At 36.2% G+C, this 20,659-nt stretch overlaps 1 protein-coding gene across 1 annotated transcript in view; it reads left to right on the plus strand.

Annotated features, from left to right (window-relative positions):
• Positions 1-10,324: 10,324 nt before the first annotated feature.
• ALG6 (ALG6 alpha-1,3-glucosyltransferase) overlaps positions 10,325-20,659 on the plus strand; it is a 43,388-nt gene continuing 33,053 nt past the window's right edge. The window contains exons 1-2 of the mRNA XM_074334840.1: positions 10,325-10,473; positions 14,493-14,763. Coding sequence (XP_074190941.1) covers positions 14,682-14,763 — 82 coding nt within the window. The 5' untranslated portion in view covers positions 10,325-10,473; positions 14,493-14,681. The remainder of the gene's footprint in view (positions 10,474-14,492; positions 14,764-20,659) is intronic.

Raw genomic sequence — 20,659 nt, forward strand, 5'->3', positions numbered from 1 at the left:
TTCTGTTAGTCAAAGAAAGTCACAAGGGCAGCCCAGATCCAAGGACCCAGGAAATAGACTCCACCTCTTACTGGGAAGAGCTGCAAAGAATGTGTGGCCATTTTGAATCGACCACATGCATACATTATGTCTTTCCAATAAAAGTCTACTTAATTAAAAAGTAAGTATTAATGCTATTTGTAATACATTTATTGGATTTTAAGAATTGGTAGGACTTTGGAGATTATCTAGTATAAACCCCTCTAGTTTTGTAAGTAAGGAAGCTGAGGTCAGAAGGTAAAGTGTTTTAGAGAAAGTGACACAGTCAGGTCGTAGTAGTAGCACCAGGATTAGAACCAAATGTTCGGACTTCTAGTCTTGTGCTCTTAATTCCACAGTAGGATTTCCTTTCGCAGACAAAGCTGATTAGTGCTCTTGGATCAAGAGGACTTGACTTTGTAGCCCGTCTGCCCCTGTAGTTAAGAACTTTAAAGGTTACATCTCAACCAAGCAAAGGAAAAGACTAAAGAAAGAATCCAAGCAATTCTGAGAAAAGTAAAACGGGGATTTGAATTATCTGGTATATCTAGTCTCAGTGCTCCATTTTTTTTAAAAAAAGAAACCTATGCTTAGTGTGTCTGTGGAATAAAAAATTTACCAAGTCATAAATAACTTAGTTAAAATTGCTTTATAAAATGTTCAGATGGGTCTAGGAGGTTTTTTTCTTTTGGGATATTTTTAAAACCAAATGTACTGTAAGTATATTCAAATTATCCTTTTTGGTATTTGGAAATACTGGGAGTTTAGGAGCACTCTAACAACAACTCTACTTAGTCTATAATAAACATAATCTTGATATTAATTGATTGGTTGATTAATTTCTAAATCAATTCAGCAAATATTTGTTGTGAATCCACTGGTTCAAAGTATGGTGCTGAAAATTGTAAAGAATACAGAAAAGGATAAGGCATTCACTTTCTGATTAAGAAGCTTAACATCTAGCTGCAAGCAAACATGAATATAACTAACTATGACACAAGGAGAAACAATTAGATGCGATAAGGGAGGTATTAGCAAAGTGGAATGAGAGTGTAGAAGAATGATTATAGTAATGCCGAGAGGGCAGAGGGGGACAGGCTATATCCTTATTTGTGGCAGAAAGGAAGAACCAAAGGAGATTTTTTTCTATAGTTAGAGTGGTTAGTAGAATTTCCTCACAGAAAATTAAAGTTGGGGAATTTAAAAGGCTTAAATGCTTAGGACACATGTCCGGGCTATTGGGACGCCTCAGAAGAGCTGGTCTGTTTTCCTCACCTAAGGGGATCGTTTGGTACATATAGTTCTGAATTAAAGAATCCTTTTTAATTGCTACTGTGCACGGATCTGGATCAGATGAGGTCTGCATTAAAATCAAAGTTCCAGTATACCAAGTGATCAAATACATGTAAGTAGTCCCACTAACAGAATTTTCCTTTAACAGACTTACTTCTTTTTGGGTTTGCTAACACAGTACAATAGATTATACCTCTGATGAAAGAGAGGGAGATGCAGAAAAATGATTTCTTGATTTATGTAAGTATATTTAATTTTTAAATTAAAGATATAGCTCAGGTTCATTCATTGACCTTTTCTTTGGTGTTAAAAAACCACCTTTATAAAAAGATGTCCTTAAAAAACAACAATAAATGCTGAAGTTGGCCCAAATTGCAATGAGAATAAATGGTAAAATATCTGTTCTGTTCTTTAGAACACAGGCCTATAAACCGCTCCTTTCAGAGCCTTGAAACCCTGAGGACAGGATGAGTTGATACGAGGATGGAGTTTTAACCAGCTACTGTTGCTCTTTTTGGTTTGAATAAGACTTGAAATATCATTTTATGAGTGCCTGTTATTTTTTCAGCATCTGGTCACCTTATGATATGCAGGTACCGATAGAGCACAGGATGTATACCACTGGATAAATATGAACACTGTATTTTTCTTAAGGGACAACACATATTCTTGGGACTTTTATTAAGTTACGTTTTACTAGTCCTAAAATATTTAGAGTTATGTACTTAAAAGATACAGAGCATAGGTATTACATCCACAGAAAGTATTTTAGTCAGTGAATGTTCAATGTAGCAGGTAGAGATGAACTTAGCACGTCTTGTAGACTGAACTGGGAACAGACTCTTCAGCCATAAAATGCACTTAACAGTCTATTTAATAGTGGTGAGGTCCTTGAAAATGCAATATCCATGCTAATCTTGCCTTTTTCTAAATCACAGATGAAAAATAGGTCAGTTAGGTAGAACCTTCACTTTCTATTTAAAGTGTGACATTTAATCTATTTAAACAACTACCAAAACTTTATTAATTTAATGTAAGATAGGCATGATGAGAAAGTAGAGAACTTTATTGAGAACACAAGGTTTTTCTAAAATTTCATATAGATGCTTTAGATCTCAGGACTCAAGAAAAAATCTCTTCTTGGGGATTTCCATTAAATTAGTAACACTAAGGAAGGACCAGAAAAAAAGCAACTCAGAATGTAATTAAATCCCATACTGTGAAATGGCTTAAAGGACCTGAGTATTTTAGAAAAGGAGCCTCCAGAGAAAGGTTTATCCACTTCCCTGATGCCTCTAGGGAACATTCACTTGGGAAGAGAAGTACATACAGACAGAAAGCTTCCAACAGAGAACAAACCAAGGAGTTACATTAGGACTTAATGTAATTTGGATACCAGTTTTGGTGCGTTTTATTTAAACCACAATGTTCTGTAGAATTCTTTTTTCTTTTTTTTTCTCTAATGTTCTGTAGAATTCTTTGGAGAGGAAAATGCAGGGTACCTGATACATTGTAATTGCATTTCACTGGGGTCTGTTTTAGAGAATAACTGTTCACACTTTCTTTTTGCAGCCCCTTTCATTTATTTGAATAGAATTTAGTAGTTTCTGGCCCCACCCTCACAATCAGCTCACATGTATACCTAGGGTAATGCAATAGTTCCAATCTTTCCCAAGAACAATTATAAAGAACAAGAGCTCCAGTATTTGAAAAGTAAACACAATGATACTCCACTACAGCTTTGGGTAGGGGTTTTGAAGACACTTTAATTTTTTAATTTCTCCTTATCATACATTCTTGGGTTGCAGATTTGGGTGTCATAATTGAAGGGATAAGATGCTTTCCTCCCCTCGCTGTCATCTCTAGATCCTGAAAGAAATCCTGGAGGAGAAAGGGCACCTAGAGGGTATTTCTCCTGCTTAACTGACCACTATGGATTCAAAAACAGTTTACTTCTGTTCAGTCCAGCTCTTAACTCTGGAAAACTCACCCAATCAATTATAGAAAATAACTTTTATAGATAGAGTTTTTTTCCCCAAACCTGTCTTCACTGCATATCCAGGAAGGATTATTTTCCTTTACACCATCAAAGCATCTAAGTTCTTTCCTTCATTTTATGAGAATTATTCAGGTGATATGTAGTAGCTACTACTATTGGGCATATGTGGTATCTCATTTAGATTTTTAAATCCATGTTCCTAGAGGCAGAGCGTTGTTGACAGTATCTGCCATCTCCTTTCTCATTAAAACCAAACCCCAACTCACTGTAAAACAAAATGGTGATAAAACATATTTTTTAGTTTGTGTCCCACCCTCTCGTCAGTGCTTGTTTTCAGTTTGATAATCTTTAAAAAAAATAATAAATTGGTGAGCAAAAGCAAAAAGCCAAGTAGGAAGCAAAGGTATTATTTTGTAACTTACCCTGTTTCTCTGCTGTGGAGTTTCATTCTTTACTGTAAATAAAAATTTATTTAAAAATTTGACTGTAAATCTTGATGTATTTACTGTAAAATTTATAAGTTGGAACCTCCTACCATCTTGATTTATATGATTTTAAAATGGAGTTCTTATCATTCTCCTCAGGGAGACTTTTTGGTTTGAATAGTTCTTCCTGGCAGGTTGCCTCCTTTATATTTAGCCCAAATTTTCATTTTCAAAAACCGTTTTAGACAAGTACCATGATAGCTCTAGCCAATGGATCTGTGTGCCACATAATAGAGTGTGACAATCCACTGAGTTGTGAAAGATACTGGAGATAAAGTAATAAAGTAGCATTTGTATTATCACATTGGCTTTACAAATCTACTTAAACACTTACCCAACAGTGTTACTCATTATTGGAAATTATAGATGTTTATAATTCTCCAAAATGTGTTGGGCTAAGTTATATCATATATTGTATATTTAAATTTAAATTCTAAACCCTGGGCTGAGAGAGATGTAGATTTGTTACACTCCTTGGAGGTTTGGGGACCATGAACCAATGAATATATTACATTGACACATTAAAGAACTCGTTTTATCTCTAAAGCTATAAGCACCATCCTATATTTTAATAACTTTTAAAAACAGAGTTTTAAAATCTTATGATTTTTATAGAACTTAGACTTCCACACCAAATTATATCTGTGGACCTTTATAGGTTTACATTATGTCTTATTTGCATCTAGACATAAAAATATAAAAATATGAACGTGTATTCTTAGAATTGTTCCTAGATTCTATTACAAAAACACTGTTTGAACTATGTGGCAGGAGTATGTATTATTTCTTTTATGGTCCACATTGACAAAATTATTTTTATATGTATATTATATACATATATATAGTTGAAAAACATGTATTTGTATGAGAGTAATTCCAAGTGACATCTGAAATGACAGAAAAATAACAATGATTTATATTCTCCTTGGCTGTATATGATATTGGTCTAAGAACTTTTTTAGGGCAGGCTATGTATTCCATAAATATTTGTTGAATAAATGAGTATATCCATAGGTAATTATAAATTAACTTGATTAGCTCCATTTAAGCAGTACAGAAATTTAAATCACTCTACTCAGTGATTCTACTCAGAATCACAGTAGGTAACAATGCAGTTTAGGTTGATTTCACTTTGGTCCCATTCAAATATGAGGTTAGTTGCTGAAGTCCCAAAAGCAATTTATCTCATCTATAAGGTTGTTTGGTGGTTTGAAATAAGGACAACTCTGTGTGTGTGTGTGTGTGTGTGTGTGTGTGTGTGTGTGTGTGTATGTATAAAAGAGAGGGAGAGGAAAGGTAAGGGAAAGAGGAAAGCTGAGGGGGAGAGAGAAGGGAAGGGTAGCTGAAATACTCTATAAAGAGAATCCCATATCAACTATATTTGTCCACCCAGTGGAATGATTTATATAACAAAGCAGAATAATCACTTGATTCTTTTTCTTTATTTACCAATTTTCAAAATAATGAATGGTTTACTAGCTTCCTCCATTGATGACCTTTCCTTTTTTTGAAAGTACCTTCATGAGCTAGTGGAGAACACAACAGACAATTCTACAATTTACATTTGATGTGTTTCAATCCACGGTAGTTAATACGCTTACTTATGCTCAATGTGTCCCATTAATGGCCAGCGGGAGTCTCTTCAAGTTGACTCCTGAGTTGTTTTGACATTGATTCTAGTAGTCTTTGATAGTTTCCTTGATATCTGGTATAACACAATGTTCCAGATTTTTTTTGTGTGTGTTTCTTTTCCAAACCTGTAATTAGCTATTTCTACAAGCATCCTTTGTTCCTTTTAATAAGAATGGTATTTCAAGACCACAATCTGTGTGCTAAGGATGCTTATTGTTATTGAGTTGGTCTTTGTTTTTAGTTCTTTCAGTAAAGAGCTAAAATATGTTTTCTTTCTATTCCCTTCCTTCTTTCCTTCCTTCCTTCCTTCCTTCCTTCCTTCCTTCCTTCCTTCTTCTCTTCCTCTCTCTCTCCCTCTTTCCCTCCCTCCCCTTTTCTCTTCCTCACTCCCTTCCATTCAAAAATTCAATAAAATAAATCATGAGTTCATACTGATAGTTAACTTCTGTCTTACACCTCTAACTCATTTTCCCCACACCAAGAATCCTGGTATCAAAACACCAGGTATGACAAAATTTGAATATCACATAAATCTTCATTTTCTTTATCCCACTTTACACATACAGTAGTCTTAGAACAACAACACTAATTTTTTTTTTTAACTGCTTCCATTCCCCCCCTTTCTTCTGCCTCTCCCCCGCCTCCTCCCCGCCTCCAGTTCAAGCTGTTGTTTCTCAGTGTAGTTGTGTAATACAGCTTCCTGGCCTATGCTGGTGTTATGAGCTTTGTGCTCAACAACAATAATCTTAATACCAACATTATGATTACTATTATTTTGTTTTTGTTTAACAGATCTTTTTTCTTAGGGTATACTGCATTAGGAATCTACCATCAAATCACTCTTTTAAAGTTACTTGGAACAGTTATTCTCTGTACATTGAGCCACCAACTGGATACACATTTAAGTCATTTTGTTCCTCTTTATTTCTGATGTTTAGGGATTGATTTTCTCCATTTGATTTTGTTTTTATAATTAACCTACTTTTCAAAATTCATAGTCATACTAAGGACAGTCATGTCAATGTTTTGTATTTCTTGTATGTGCAATTTCTGCACTTTTGAGCTTTTATATATAACTGAAAATGAATGAAAGTAACTAAGATCTGTGTTTAATCATAGTTCTGACATTTGCTGTATCTCTTAGAGAAATTATGCAATGTTTCAAACCAGCATTTCCAATAGTGTGTTTCATGGACCACACTGTACAATGGGAAGTGGGGTGTGTTGTGAGGATAAGATTTCATGGATAAATAAGCCTAAAATTTTATGCAGTTGACCCTTGAACAACATTGGGGTTAGGGGCACCGACCTCCAGACAGGCGAAAATCTGCCCATAACTTTTGATTCCCTAAAAACTTAGTTGCCTCTAAGTTTCCATGGGGGATTGGTTCCAGCTCCCCGCCCCCATACGCAAAATCCCAGCATGCTCAAGTCTTCTATATAAAATGGCGTAGAATACAGAAGGCCCTCTGCATCCATGAACTCCCAACCACAGATTGAAAACAGTATGGATATTTATTGAAAAACAATCCATATATATTTGTAAGTGGACCTGCACAATTCAAACCCACGTTGTTCAAGGGTCAACTGTGTTCTCTTGGAGACTTATGATGTATATAACAAATAAAAGGCTTTGAGAAGACCTGGAGTAAAGAATCCTTTTTAGATTTGTATAACCCATTGTTTTCAAATTTATTTGTCTCTGCATCAAGAGACTGTCCTCATATATATTACTGGAGATGCCAAAACAATATATACACATGATTTGTATTCATCTCTTGTTATTGGTATATATTGAGTAGTACAATTTTAATACAGTTTTTTCCTTTCTTAAAATGTGTATACATTTTTTTGGTACCCTTTGTATATACAGTAGTTATTCCCCTGGTAGAGAGTTCTGTGGAACATGCTTTGGAACACATTCTCATGTTTTTTTGTATGTCAGAAGGAGATAACAATACCTCCTCTACCATTCTCTCAGAGTTGTTGTGAGGACCAAGTGAATTGGATATGAAAAACTTTTAGTATATAAAAGAGACTACTATTTTGCGAATGGCTATATTGAAACTTGTAAATGTGGAGGTTACCTCTAACTCTATGCTACTTAGGTGGACTTATTCTCTGGGGCAAAGGTATGATGAAACTTGGAGATTTCAGAAGAATGGAAAATGACATACAAGGATCAGTTGAAGAAGACGTACAGACAGGAAAAAGGATTCTATTTCAAAGAACAGCTATGATCAGATAAATGGTTTTCACCTAGATTCAGAGACGTCCTGGGCCTTATATAGAAAAGGGCTTGTTTTCCTGGTGGGTGGAAGTGAACTAGGAAAGGGAGTAGCAACGACTATAAAAGCATGATTTGTGTGAAGAAGTTTGCCTAGCACATTGAGTATTGACAGTAAAGTACTTTTGATAAGATATATATTTGTTAGGGTTGCCATGCAAAACACCACAGACGAAGTGGCTTAAACAACAGAAATTTATCTTCTCACATAGGTGGAGGCTAGAAGTCTGAGATCAAGGTGTCAACAGGGTTAGTTTCTTCTGCGACCTCTCTTCTTGGCTTGAAGATGGCTGTCTGTGTTTTCTTCATATGGTCTTTCCTCTGTGCATGGGCAGGTCTGTGTACAAGTTTCCTCTTCTTATAAGGAGATGAGTCATATTAGATTAGAGACCACCCTAACGACCTCAATCAAAATGCACTTACTGAGTGTTATGCATGGGTACTAGATGTTCAGAGGTGAGAATACCGACTTGAAGAAAAAGCAGGAGTAAGTATGTGGATGCAGTGGTAGGAGCAGTTCAAGTATTGGTTAGAGGCATTGAAATACCTTCTATTATCTATTCAATGAACATTTTAAGCACCAACTTTGTTCTTAATACTGTGCTGGGAGAGATGGATACCAACTTTCACCATTTGAAGATGTATATTTTCTTATATATTAATGTTTCTGAAATTATATGTGTTCATAACTAATTTAAGCGGTAACATTGTTTTCTTTCTTAGTGGTACATCAAATAATGGTGCTTCTTGCAATTGACAGAGCCAATTCGATTCAATAAAACATGATTTTTGGTTTGCCAAACATGGGTCTTGTTCACAAAATGCTTAATATGTATGATCTTGCAATAGAACTGGAAATCCTCCTATGATTGTAACCATGTAACATCCTTGACCAACTTGCTCTTTTCCTTTTGGCCTTAAATATGTGTTTACTCAAGTATGGTTGTCTATTTTCCCATTGTACTCTCACCCTCATTCTTCAGCCAAATGGAAGACTTTCATATCTGTTTCAGTCCCAACTTCTTTCTTAGGCTCTGATTCATAACTGGCACCTAAATAGTACTACTTTGTTGTCTTGATGTCACCTCAAACTCAATACAATGCATCATTTTCCCCTCTAAGCCAACTTTCCTTCTAGGCTTCCCTAGAATTTTCAGACCTAGTAAGTCAGACTTGAAATGTTGGGAGCTATCCTTGATTTTTCCCTCTTTTGTTCCACTTTTTCTACATATCTAGCATGTCACCAAGACTTATACATTCTTCTTGCACTGATCTCTTCTTTTCCAGTTCCATGATTACCCTCGCAGTCCAGGCCCTTTCCTAACCATGCAAGGACTATAATGATTTCTACCTCTTCCTCTGATTCATCTTATCTATTATCATCTCTTTAAATTTTCTCTAACACTGTACTATACACTTGTTAAAAGTCATTTAATGGCCCCTTACTAATCATTAAATAAATTCCAAACACCAGAGCCTGGTATTCAAGGTTCTCCACAATTATTCCTTTCCAGCTTCATCACCCACCATCTAAACTGGAGGAAGTGTTCTGCACTTTTCAGCTGCCACAAGTGTGGCTTGAACCATTTCCTTTGTCTACAGTCCTATTCCCATACTCTTGGTTTATGTAAGCCCAGGCTTTCCTTCAAAGCTCAGCTGACTCCTCCAGGGAGAGCATTTCCTGATAGTTTTTAGTTCACAGTGAACCCTATTCTCTGAAGTCCTATAGTGCTTAATGCATATACCAACAATCTGCATTTAGCATGTGCTCCCTTCTGTTCCTTTTATGCATGAAAACATCTTCTCAATAAGAATTAAATTTCTGGAGGGCAGGGACTTGGCCATATTTCTCCACGTTTCCAGTACCAATGGTTTTTAAAAATATAGAATAAAATTTTAGATCTGGAAGTTTACCTAGCCCCATTCACTCATTTCACAGATGAAGAAACCAAGATCCAGAGAGTTCAGAACCGCTTAGTATAAAACGATAGCCAAAGCTTTGCTGAAACTTATGGATTATAAATCAGAGGAGTGGGCTTATACAGAATGGCAGGATTTAGAAGGTAGGAAGGAGAGCATTCCCTGAACACAGGAGGGAATGTAGTTATTTTGGCAGGCAGGTTTGGGACTAGGTGATCCAAGCTGCCTGGTGGGGAACGTGCAGTGGCTACTAGCGGCTGCTTTTCTGCATAACCCACAGGCTCTCAAAAATGTCAGACGTTCGACAACGTTTCTTACATGAACTGACTTCTTAGCCTTAATACATTCTTCTTCGTAGGCATGCAGCTTGAAGAAAGCGAAGCATGTTGCCTTTTTGACTCCTTGAGGGCACAGGCCCAGAGGAAGCCCTACTGCCTGGTGGTGGGAACCAGCCAAGGGCTCTCCACTCTGTGCAGCGAGCCAGGACGCGCCCCTGGCAGGAATTTGTAGACTAGGCAGCAGCTCAGGCCTTGGCCACGATCCCGGGAAAGAAGAGCAAGGGGCTTTCCACCTGCCCCAAGCCTAACCCGGGCCGGAGGCCTCTCGGGTTCCAGCCGCTCCTGCCACGCCTCCCGAGTCGGCCGCCTCCTCTCTGCGCTCTCCCCGCCCCTCCCCTCACGCTCGACGGGCTCGCTCCCGCGCCGGGCTCGCGGGCGGCGCGCGAGCGTGCGAAGGCGGAAGACGGGGCGGGAGGGGGCGCTCTGCCGCGTGGGCGCGCGCGCAGGCGCCTTTCTGGGACCCGCTGCCGGCGCGAATCTCAATGTGTTGCAGGCCGCGGGGTAAGAGGCCGCGGTGCTGGGGTTCGGGACCGCTCCGCCACGGTGGGGAGGGGCTGGGGACTTCCGAGCCTGCGCGCAGCTGGTGAATGGGCTCCCCGGATCGGGTTCACTCCTAGGGCGGCCTCGAGGCCTCCACAGTCCGGCCTGCAGGCTCGCTTGGGGGTCGGGTGCAGGACGCGGTGGTGGTGGTGGGCCCCTTGGCAGGAGCGACTTGTTACCCTGTTCCTGTGATCCTGAGGGTCTGGCCTGCTGGAGAAAGTGGGGAGGAAGGTCGGGAGAGGTCCCTTTTGCAAGACGTGCTCCCCTGGGACAGCAGCACTCCCTGGGTATGGTGTCCACCTTGGGGGAAGGACCTTTCGGACTAAAAGGAACAAATTACGCCCTGGGAAGTGGACGGCCGACTTTTCTTTTGCTGAATCGCACCCTGAGGGAGAAGTAGGACGGAAAACTGTGGCAACTTCCTGGCCCAGTCGATGGGTTAGAAAGTTACTGTATTTTGCTTTACAGATGGAAAAAATAATAACCCTTTTTACTGTTCAAGGAGAAGAGATAGGTTAAAAAGTCTTACATAATATCTTTAACCACAAAGAATTTGGTAAAATTAGGTACCATCCCTCTTCACACACGGAGATCTCCATTCAGCATACACTGATGCTCATCGACTTGGGATGCGGTTATACATCCAGATAAAACCCATCCTAAGGTGAAAATATCCTAAGTTGAAAATGCGTGTAATGCGCCTAACCTACCCAACATCATAGCTTAGCTTAGTCTACCTTAAACGTGCTCAGAACACTTACATTAGCCTGCAATTAATTGGGCAATGACTCTTGAGTTTCATCTCAAGAGTCATTGCCTTCCCCTTCCTCTCACCAGAAGCAAGAGACAGGCATTTTGTAGACAGAATGGGATGTGAAAACACAATATCCAAAAGAATGCTGGCAACAGTACACTGTAGAGTCTGGGTTGTTTGTTTACCTTTGTGATTCTGTGACTGACAGAGCTGTGGGCTGGCTGGTACCACTGCCCAGCATCAGGACAATCGTAGGGCACGTGGCTAGCCTAGGAAAAGATCAAAATTTGAACTATGGTTTCTACTGAATTCGTATCGATTTTGCACCATCGCAAAGTTGAAAATCCTAGGTCAAACCACGGTAAGTCGGGTTGGTCGGTACTTTATGAATACTTACTGTCAGCATTTTTCCTACGTGCAGAGAACAAAGTAACAGCTAAGACAGGAGGATGCCTGCTTGCAAGGAGCTTTATAGTCTAGTTCACAAATAAATGTAATTTCCTTTTATACTTTTTTATTGGAATATAACATGTACAGTGTAATACTGTACACAAATCATAAGTTGTAACCTGTTGATTTAGCATAAACACATCTTTTATCCACCACTCAAATCAAGAAACAATATTCACAGCACCTTTTCAGAAGGCTTGCCCTGGAGACCTCTCCCAATCGCCGTCCCCTCTATCCTCCCCAAAGGTAATCTCCTGATTTCTACTTCCATAGATTAGTTTTGCCTATTTATGAGACTTTCATAAATGGAACCACATGTATTCTTTGGTGTCTAGCTTTTCTTACTTAAAATTGTTTGTGAGATTGCTCCATTATACTTGCTCCATTATACTTGTTTGTGAGATTGCACCAAAGAATACATATAATTTCTGATTAGTGAAAAGAATTAGGAAGAAAAATTACAGAAGTGTTACAGTAAGAGACAGAAACCTTAGTAGGGTGGTCAGGGATGATCTTTCTGAGAGGATGACTTGAAATATAATATGAAGGGTGAAAGATTGGCTAATGAGCTGTGTTAAGAGCATTGGAAGCAGAGGGAATAGAAGTGAAAAGGAACTGAGGTATGAATGAACCTGACAGTTTCTAGGAAGAGGGGTAAGAACTTGTGGGAAAGTGGGAGGAGATGAAATTGGAGAGATAGGCAGGGTCAGATCAGAGGGTCTTATGGTTGGGGTATTTGGATTTTGTTCTAAATTTAATAGATGTCAGGAAGAGATGTTTTTGATGTCCTTTAGTTTCTAACGTGAGCCACTTGTGGAGGTTGGGAAGGGGAAGGCCTATCCATTTTACTCATTAAAGAAGCCCGAAAAATGTTGCAATACTGGGCAACTACTGGAAATTAGGGGAAACATTAACCAGTTGGGAGACCAAATCTTCTTTTGAATTGTCAGGATTTATATTCAGGCACATAATATGCTTCCAAAATCACATTTAATAGGCACTTTATAAGTTAGTTACCTGTTCTACACTCTATAAAATGATTCTTGTCAAGTAGTTGCTCAGCTTCTGTTGAAACTGTTAAAGAGGAACTCCTTTCTCATGAAGCTCATTTTATTTTTGGAAAGCTCTAAATTGTTAGAGAAATGTTCCTAATAATCAAAATACCTGTAACATTAGTTATCAGTTCTGGGTCCATACAGTACTAATGATTACCATCTGTTATCTACTGACCCCCCCTATCAATACACACATAGTTCAGTTTTTGGTTTGTTTTCTCACGTTTAAGTGCAGGACTTTGAATTTATCCCTGTCATGATTTCTGGAGTTATATTTGGTTCATTATAGATGTTGTCCATATCTTTTTGGATATGATTATTTAATCCATCAGTTAGCTATCCCTTTTACCATGTTGATCTACCACATGATCAACATGATACTAGTTAAGCATTATGTTCTTTTTAAGTGCATCATGATTATTAAGTGTAATTGGTAGTTTATTTTTTTTGTTACTTAAGGTTCTTGGGGAAGTACTTAAATATGATTATCTGGAACTGTGGATAATTAACTTAACTTGGTCATGTAAGTGATTTAAATTTCCAAGACAATATTGGTTAAGCTATATTTTTAAATCCAGGGATTAGCATTTGTGAAATTAATTTTAAACATGATGTCTCAGCAGAAAGTAGAGTGTTATTTTGCCATTTTGCAATATATAGTGCAGCATGTTGATAAAAGGGGCTTTTCAAGTTAGACTTTGAGAATTTGAATAGTTTATAATGGCTTATAACCTTGTCAAACCCAGACTCAACATCAGAAAGTGATTTAATATTAATTTTTCCTCTTTGCCTCTGTAATAGAACTTCTAGTGAACAATAAAATGATCAAAGGTAGATGCAGTAGGAAGGAGGAAAGAGGGAATTTATATAATCCAAATTTGAATAATAAAGTTACATAGCCTGATTAAATACTTTGTGTCATTCTACCTGATTGTGATGCTAGACTTCATTAGTTTTAGAGTTGGCCTTTGCTATTTTTATTTTAAATAAGAAAATAATTTTTGCCCAATAGGTGTAATTTGCCAGATTCCCTCTAAATTTTTCAGTTAACTTACTAATTTTATTTTTCTGAATATACTTAAAATATAATGTTAAAATGGCCTAGAATTCTTCAAAGCTTTATCCTTTTAAACTCCTCAACCCAAGGGAAAATGTGAAAAAAATGAAACATGTAACTGGTTAATTGAATTTTGTTCCTTCTTGTATTTTCTCTTAAAAGTTGGGGTTATTCTTATTGAATCTTGCAAAAAGGTTCATTCTTTAAGATGGAAAGCTGATGCAAGTATATTTTGGAAGGAAAGACATAAAAAAATCAAACTACATCAGTTACATTAGTGGAAAACTTTCTCAAACTAAATAGAAAGATAAAATTCCTCTTTCTCTTTGTACCAAAGATAAATCACCCCTTTGTTTACCTTCTGGTCTTATTTTTACCTGTGGGTGAACATGCTCTAGGTAGATTGACTCTTCTACTATCTATATACCTCTGTTTTTCTTCAGATACATTCCCTTGTTAGAGCAGATCCTTTTTCTATCTTTAGATATCCTGAGTCCCATTTAATAGGGAGATCTACCTCTCAAGGTGTATTTTCCAACTAGAGGACTAGAGAGTAAAGAACTTAAAACTAACCCCTTTCTATCTTTCTACTTGGTTTAATGGGTTTGTTGTTATAGGTACTATTGTCAGCTAAATATTGGTATCTTTCTTTTCTCTCCTCCAGGCCACTTCTTCATAGACTTGAAAATCAGTATTTAACTGTTTGGAAACAAAGCATCACTTAAAAATCCTCTCAAACTCCTAATTCCAAAGAATTGATAACATTCTCTGATCAAGAAAAGAAGTGACTGGGTGTTAAAAGTATTCTGGCACTGGTCCTGTTTTTTTCCCTCCCTAAACTTGAAGAAGAAATATGGAGAGGTGGTACTTGATGACAACTGTGGTCTTAATAGGACTAACAGTACGGTGGACAGTTTCTCTCAATTCTTATTCAGGTAACACATGTTTACTGTTTAAAAGATAGGTAAATATTCCTTTGAATAGTTTTTGTTTGTTTGCTTTTGGTAATAGTTTACAGTTTTCTGAACAGGACAGAAGAATTTCAGGCTTATTTTCTTATATGTATATAAGAAAATACATATAAACATCTAATTCTAACAAAATGCATTTGTATAAGAGCCCAGAGTAGTTAAGACACTCCCAAAGCGGAACTACCAGTTGGGAGGACATGCCTCACAACATATCAAGACTTAATGTAAAATTATAGTAATAAAACATGGCAGTATCGAACCAGTGGTTCAAAATGGAGAAACAGAAACAGACCCATGTATATGTGAAAACCCAGTATAGACAGAGCTGGTAATGCAGATTAATGCAATAAATGAAGTAAAACAACTAATTATCCATATGAAAAAAATTTTAAAGTGGAACTCTATCTCACATGTTACACACAAAATTTAATTCTAAGGTGATAAGGACTTAAAAAGGAAAGATAAATCTTTAAATTTTTTAGAAGAAAATTTTAGGAAAATATCTTTGTGATATTTTTCTAGGAGTAGGGAAGGATTTCTTAAGATATAAAAAGCACAAATCATAAAGGAAAAAGATTGATAAATTTCATGACCTTAAAACAAAAAACTTCTGTATAGCATAGGGAATGTAGTCAATGATACTGTAATAACTATGTATGATGCCAGGTGGGTACTAGAATTATCGGGGGGATCACTTTGTAACTTATATAAATCACTGTGCTGTATACCTGGAGCTAATATTATATTGAATGTAAACTGTAATTAAAAAATTAAAAAATAAAAACATCAAAAACCTAAAAAATCAAAAATCAAAAACTCCTGTTCCTCAAAAGACACCTTAAAGTGTGAAAAGATAGGTCAGACACTAGAAGATATTTGCAACTTGTACAAAGGTTAGCTTCCAGAGTATACAAAACATAAGGAAAAAAAACCACACACAACAAAATACAGAATACATAAGAAAAAACCCTATAGAATTATACAAATGATTAAGCAAATATCACAGAAAAGGAAACAAATGGTCAATAAACACAAAAAATATGCTCAATCTTTTAGAAATGAATGAAATTCTAGTTAAATGAATTTAGCAATGAAGGAAATTCAAATTAAAACTACAATGAAATATCATTTCACAGATTCCAGCCTGGCGCAAATTCAAAAGTTTAACATGACCAAATGTTGTGAAGGGTGCAAGTAACTGGAACCCTCCCACTTGGGAACTGCCTCAATATTAGAAAGGCTTAGCATGGATGACCTTGATAAAATTTGCTCCAGGAATTGGCATAAATATTTTCTAGTTCATCTGTTGCCCTTGCTTTGTTCTACATCTGAGGTTCAGTGTGGGCTTAGAAATTGGACACAATAACAAGGACTTGACACTGTTGCTGGTTTGACAATGGAGAGGGCCATGTGAGAAGGAACACGAGTGGCCTCTAGTTGCAGAGAGTACCCCTAGCTGACAGTCATCAGAGAAACCTTGTACCTGTAGCTGAAAGGAACTGAATTGTGCCAATAGCCTGAATAAGCTTGGAAATGGATTGTTTCCCTGTCCCTCCAGATAAGAGTCCAGACAGGCTGATACGTTATTTTGGCCTTGTGATCCCCTGCGCAGAGAACCTATTATAGTTAAGCCCACACAGACTTCTGGACTACAGACTGTGAGATTGTAAAAGAATGTTGTCTGAAGCTACTAAGTTTGTATTAATTGTTAATACAGCAATAGAAAACTAATATACACATATATGTCTTTTTAAAATATCAGATTGTCAAAGTCCAGTGAAAAACCTTGTTGGGATTTTGATTGGAATTAGACATTCTTCAATACTGTTGATTAACTTTGGGGGGAATTGGCAATCATTAACATAGTGGGGCTTCTAATTCGCTAGTTAAGATGGTATGTTTTTCCATTTATTTAAGTCTTCTTTAATGTCTTAACAGAATTTTATAATTTTCTACATAAAAGTCTTACACATCCATTCTTAGATGTATTCTTAGGTATCTTAAATATTTTTTTCCCTACCATTGTGGATGGTATCTTTTTAAAATTTGCTTTTCTAAATGCTTGTTGTTGGGGTATAAAAATATGGCTCATTTTTTCTATTTGACAACCTTTCTAAACTCTTATAATTCTAATAACATATCTGAAGGGTCTTTTTGATTTTCTGTGTAAAAAAAAACGAAATGGTCTGGGACTAATGATATTTTTATTTCTTCCTTTCTACTGCTTACACTTTTAATTTCTCTTTCTTTTCTTTTTATTGCTGGGACCTATTTCAGTGTTGAACAGATGTGGTGATTCAGGCATCTTTATCTTGTTCCTAATTTTAACTTTTAATTCACAATTGAGTATGTTTTTGTTCTTTCTAGCATTGAGTCAACCTTGCATTCCTAGAATAACCCTATTTGTACATTAGTACCTGTTTTCACTATCTGAAAGAAACCTGAAGATTTTTGCTTTTACAAAAAAAAGCCATTTACTGTACTAATGTAGGTCTTTTGTAAAAGGGGGATACTCTTCACTTTATGCCATTTTAGCTTAGGAAAGTTTTCATAGGAATGATTTGCTTTCAGATAGCAGAGGAAACCAGTGTTATTTATTTATTTATTTATTTATTTATTTATTTAAAATATATTGCTAGATTTGCCTTAATAATATTTAAGATTTTAGCATCTACACTCTTAAATGGTCCCATAAGAAAGTCAACAGAACAAGATTACTTTTGGATTACTATATAAGAAAAGCATTGTTATTATATGTTAGAATATTTGTAGACATCTTTTGTAGGTAGTGATTCTGTCAGAATTCTCAACTCCATCATAAAGAATGTAACACTTAGCATTCACATGTGAAGAACTTCTGTATCATGGGAGGCTGAGAGAATTAATGAATAAATACATCTGTGTTTCCAGTAAGATTTTTTATCTCTATGAATTCAAATACTTTTTTTTTGTTATAATTTGTTTTTAACATTCTTATTTCAGTTTGCTTTTTGTTTTATTTTTGTTTGAAGATTGTGGTTAGGAAGCACAAGAATGAGGAAGTTTAGGTGAGCTTGGTCAGTATTGATCCATTATTTCTTCTTTGGAAATGCATATATTGGATAGGTAAACTCCTTATGTATATTATATTTTAAATTTTTCTCAAATTTATACCCCTTACATATACCCCTTACATAAAAGTGCTGCTTATATAATTATTTTTTTATAGATCTAAGAATATTGACTAAATATTGTTTGTTGCTTTTAAACAAGCCATGGAGAAGAAACAAATTCTGATTTTAGTATTGTTTATCGAATCTTGTAGAGATTCACAGTTCCTCTATACTTGATCCAAAGTGTTACCAATGTTTTTAGAGCAAATAGCAACACTTGAACCAATTTTAATAATCTTTTTTTCTAAGCTGTGTTCGCTGTTTAGGAGGAGAAAGTCATAGAAAATCAGTTTTTGTAACATAGTGTTAAAGTATGACTTGTATTTAGTTGGTTAGTTTCTCTCAGGTTACCTATTACTGTTTGTAATGTTTCTTCTTACCGGTATCATATAAAAGGGGGATTTTATTCTTGAAAATTTTAGCCAAATTCACTTCTCTTAGAATGTTTAAATGTAAAGGCAAGTAGTGTGTATTGTTTTCAAAGAAACTATGTGCTTTTTAAATTCTAACATAATTCTGAATAGTTTAGCCGTTACTAAAATGAATATTTAAGTGGTGCTTAAGCTTATTTTCCTGAGAATGAGACAAAATTGAAGGTTTGTAAATCTACATTAGTGTGTTTTCTTTATGTAATTCTGAATCTCATGTAAATGAATTTGTAGAATTAATCAGTGGAAGGAATCCTTTTTGTCCTTCCCAAGTGAAGCTCCCATAGGTACAGTTGCGCTGTCCTTCTGGGTTGCTTTAAGGGCACTTTAGCAGTTTTAAAAACTTAAGTACTAATTTCATAGCCAGTGTCAGCTGAATTTATTGAAGTAGGTCAGACTCTGGATAGAAACTTGTTTCTCAACCCTAAAGAGAGTCATTATCCATTCTTCTATTTGTTAGAGAATGGTAATAAATTCTTCCATACTGACCACAGTCTAGAGCAATTTCAGAAAATCTAGATAGCCGGATTTTTTTTCAGGTATAGGAAATTACTAAGATCCTCTCTGACTTTCATTGTCCCAGTGGACCAAAAACAAACAAACAAAAACAAAGCAAAGAAAAAATAAAATCAACTCCATTCCCCCTATAGACAATAGTTGTATTTCTAAAAACAGAAACACACACACATCTATAAAATGCAGTTATGCATCTATACACATGCAACAATGCGGTTAATTCAATGAGGAATTATTTTCCCTTTTTTTATTGTAGATTATTCTCCCCCTCTTGTTCTGTTCATTGAGGAACTTTTTAATGAAAGCATGTACTATCTTCCTAGCAATATGTTTCTTTTGAACTCTGGAAAATCATAGGAACTAAAATTCTTATTTGGGTAGCAGTTAGGAAATTGTATAGTCATGTGAAAATGTAAGTATTGTGAGAAGTCAATAATTAATGATCAGTATGTTTTTAATTTATAAGGGAAGATGATTCTTGAACGTTGGATATAAGTTGACAGAAGAGATGTATGAATAGCGAGCAGGCAGCATGAACAGAGGCTTGGAATTTTAAAGTGTAAGACAGCAACTTAAAGATGTTTTTGGGCAAGAACCAATATATGGGCATTGTGTTAAAAGTAGCCTTGGCACAATTAATTGGTCTGTCATCACAAATTGCTTAATGTCGCACATTCAGTAAGGGGAAAATCAGGGATTCAAATCTTTTGAACTTAAAATCCTTGCTTTATCACACTGATTATATCAACATCCTTGTTATATCATCATTCACTGAGAATCTACTAGGTGCCATTTCATCCTGAGAATACAAAACTGAACCAGATACGGTACTTTCTGAGAGTGAGACAGAGGTGTGTGTGTGTGTACATGTACTATGGGTAATTCCTTGTGATAATCACGCAGTTCGTATGCTTCAGTGATGTTAATCTGCTTTCCCCATGATTTATCTCATAGTGGGAGTATCTCTTTGGATGGGGATTCTAGCATTTAAAGAATATTGTTATAATATAGCTGTTAAATGCGAAAAAGTCTACTTTGTAGTGTTTCAAAGCTGGACAAAACCTGGGTTGGATTTCAATGAGTGATACTATGTCATTCTCCAATATGGCCACACCTTCCCTAGGGATTAATGAGTATATTGGACTAGATGTGATTTTCTTTTTTTTTAATTATTTTTTTCAGTTACAGTTGACATTCAGTATTATTTTGTATTAGTTTCGTGTGTTTAGACATTTATATAATTTATATAGTGACCCCCCCCACCCATTAGTCTAGCACCCACCTGGCACTATCCATAGTTGTTGCAACATTACTGATTATATTCCCTATGCTGTTCTTTACATCCCCGTGACTGTTTTGTAACTGCCAATTTGTATTTCTTAATCCCTTCACCTTTTTACCCAGCTCCCTGACCGCCATCCTCTCTGGCAATCATCAGTTTGTTCTCTCTGTCTATGAGTCTATTTCTGTTTTGTTTGTTCATTTATTTTGTTCTTTAGATGGACTATATATGATTTTCATTTGCTGATTAAAAACCTGTGACTGTACTATACCTCTCTGGGCCTTGTCACAATTTTGTAGTCAACTGCTAGTTAAGTAGTGGACTTTTACCGATTACTAAATGGAATTACTTTTATGTCATTTTTAAATGATTTAAGGTTAATAACCTACTTAACCAAATTGTGAAGCAATACAGAGTGGGGGCTAAGAGCATGGTTTATGGAGCCAGTCTGCCTGGGTTCAGATCCAGACTCTGCTACTTAT

Source organism: Rhinolophus sinicus, linkage group LG06 (assembly GCF_036562045.2).
Source record: "Rhinolophus sinicus isolate RSC01 linkage group LG06, ASM3656204v1, whole genome shotgun sequence".
NCBI lineage: Eukaryota > Metazoa > Chordata > Mammalia > Chiroptera > Rhinolophidae > Rhinolophus > Rhinolophus sinicus.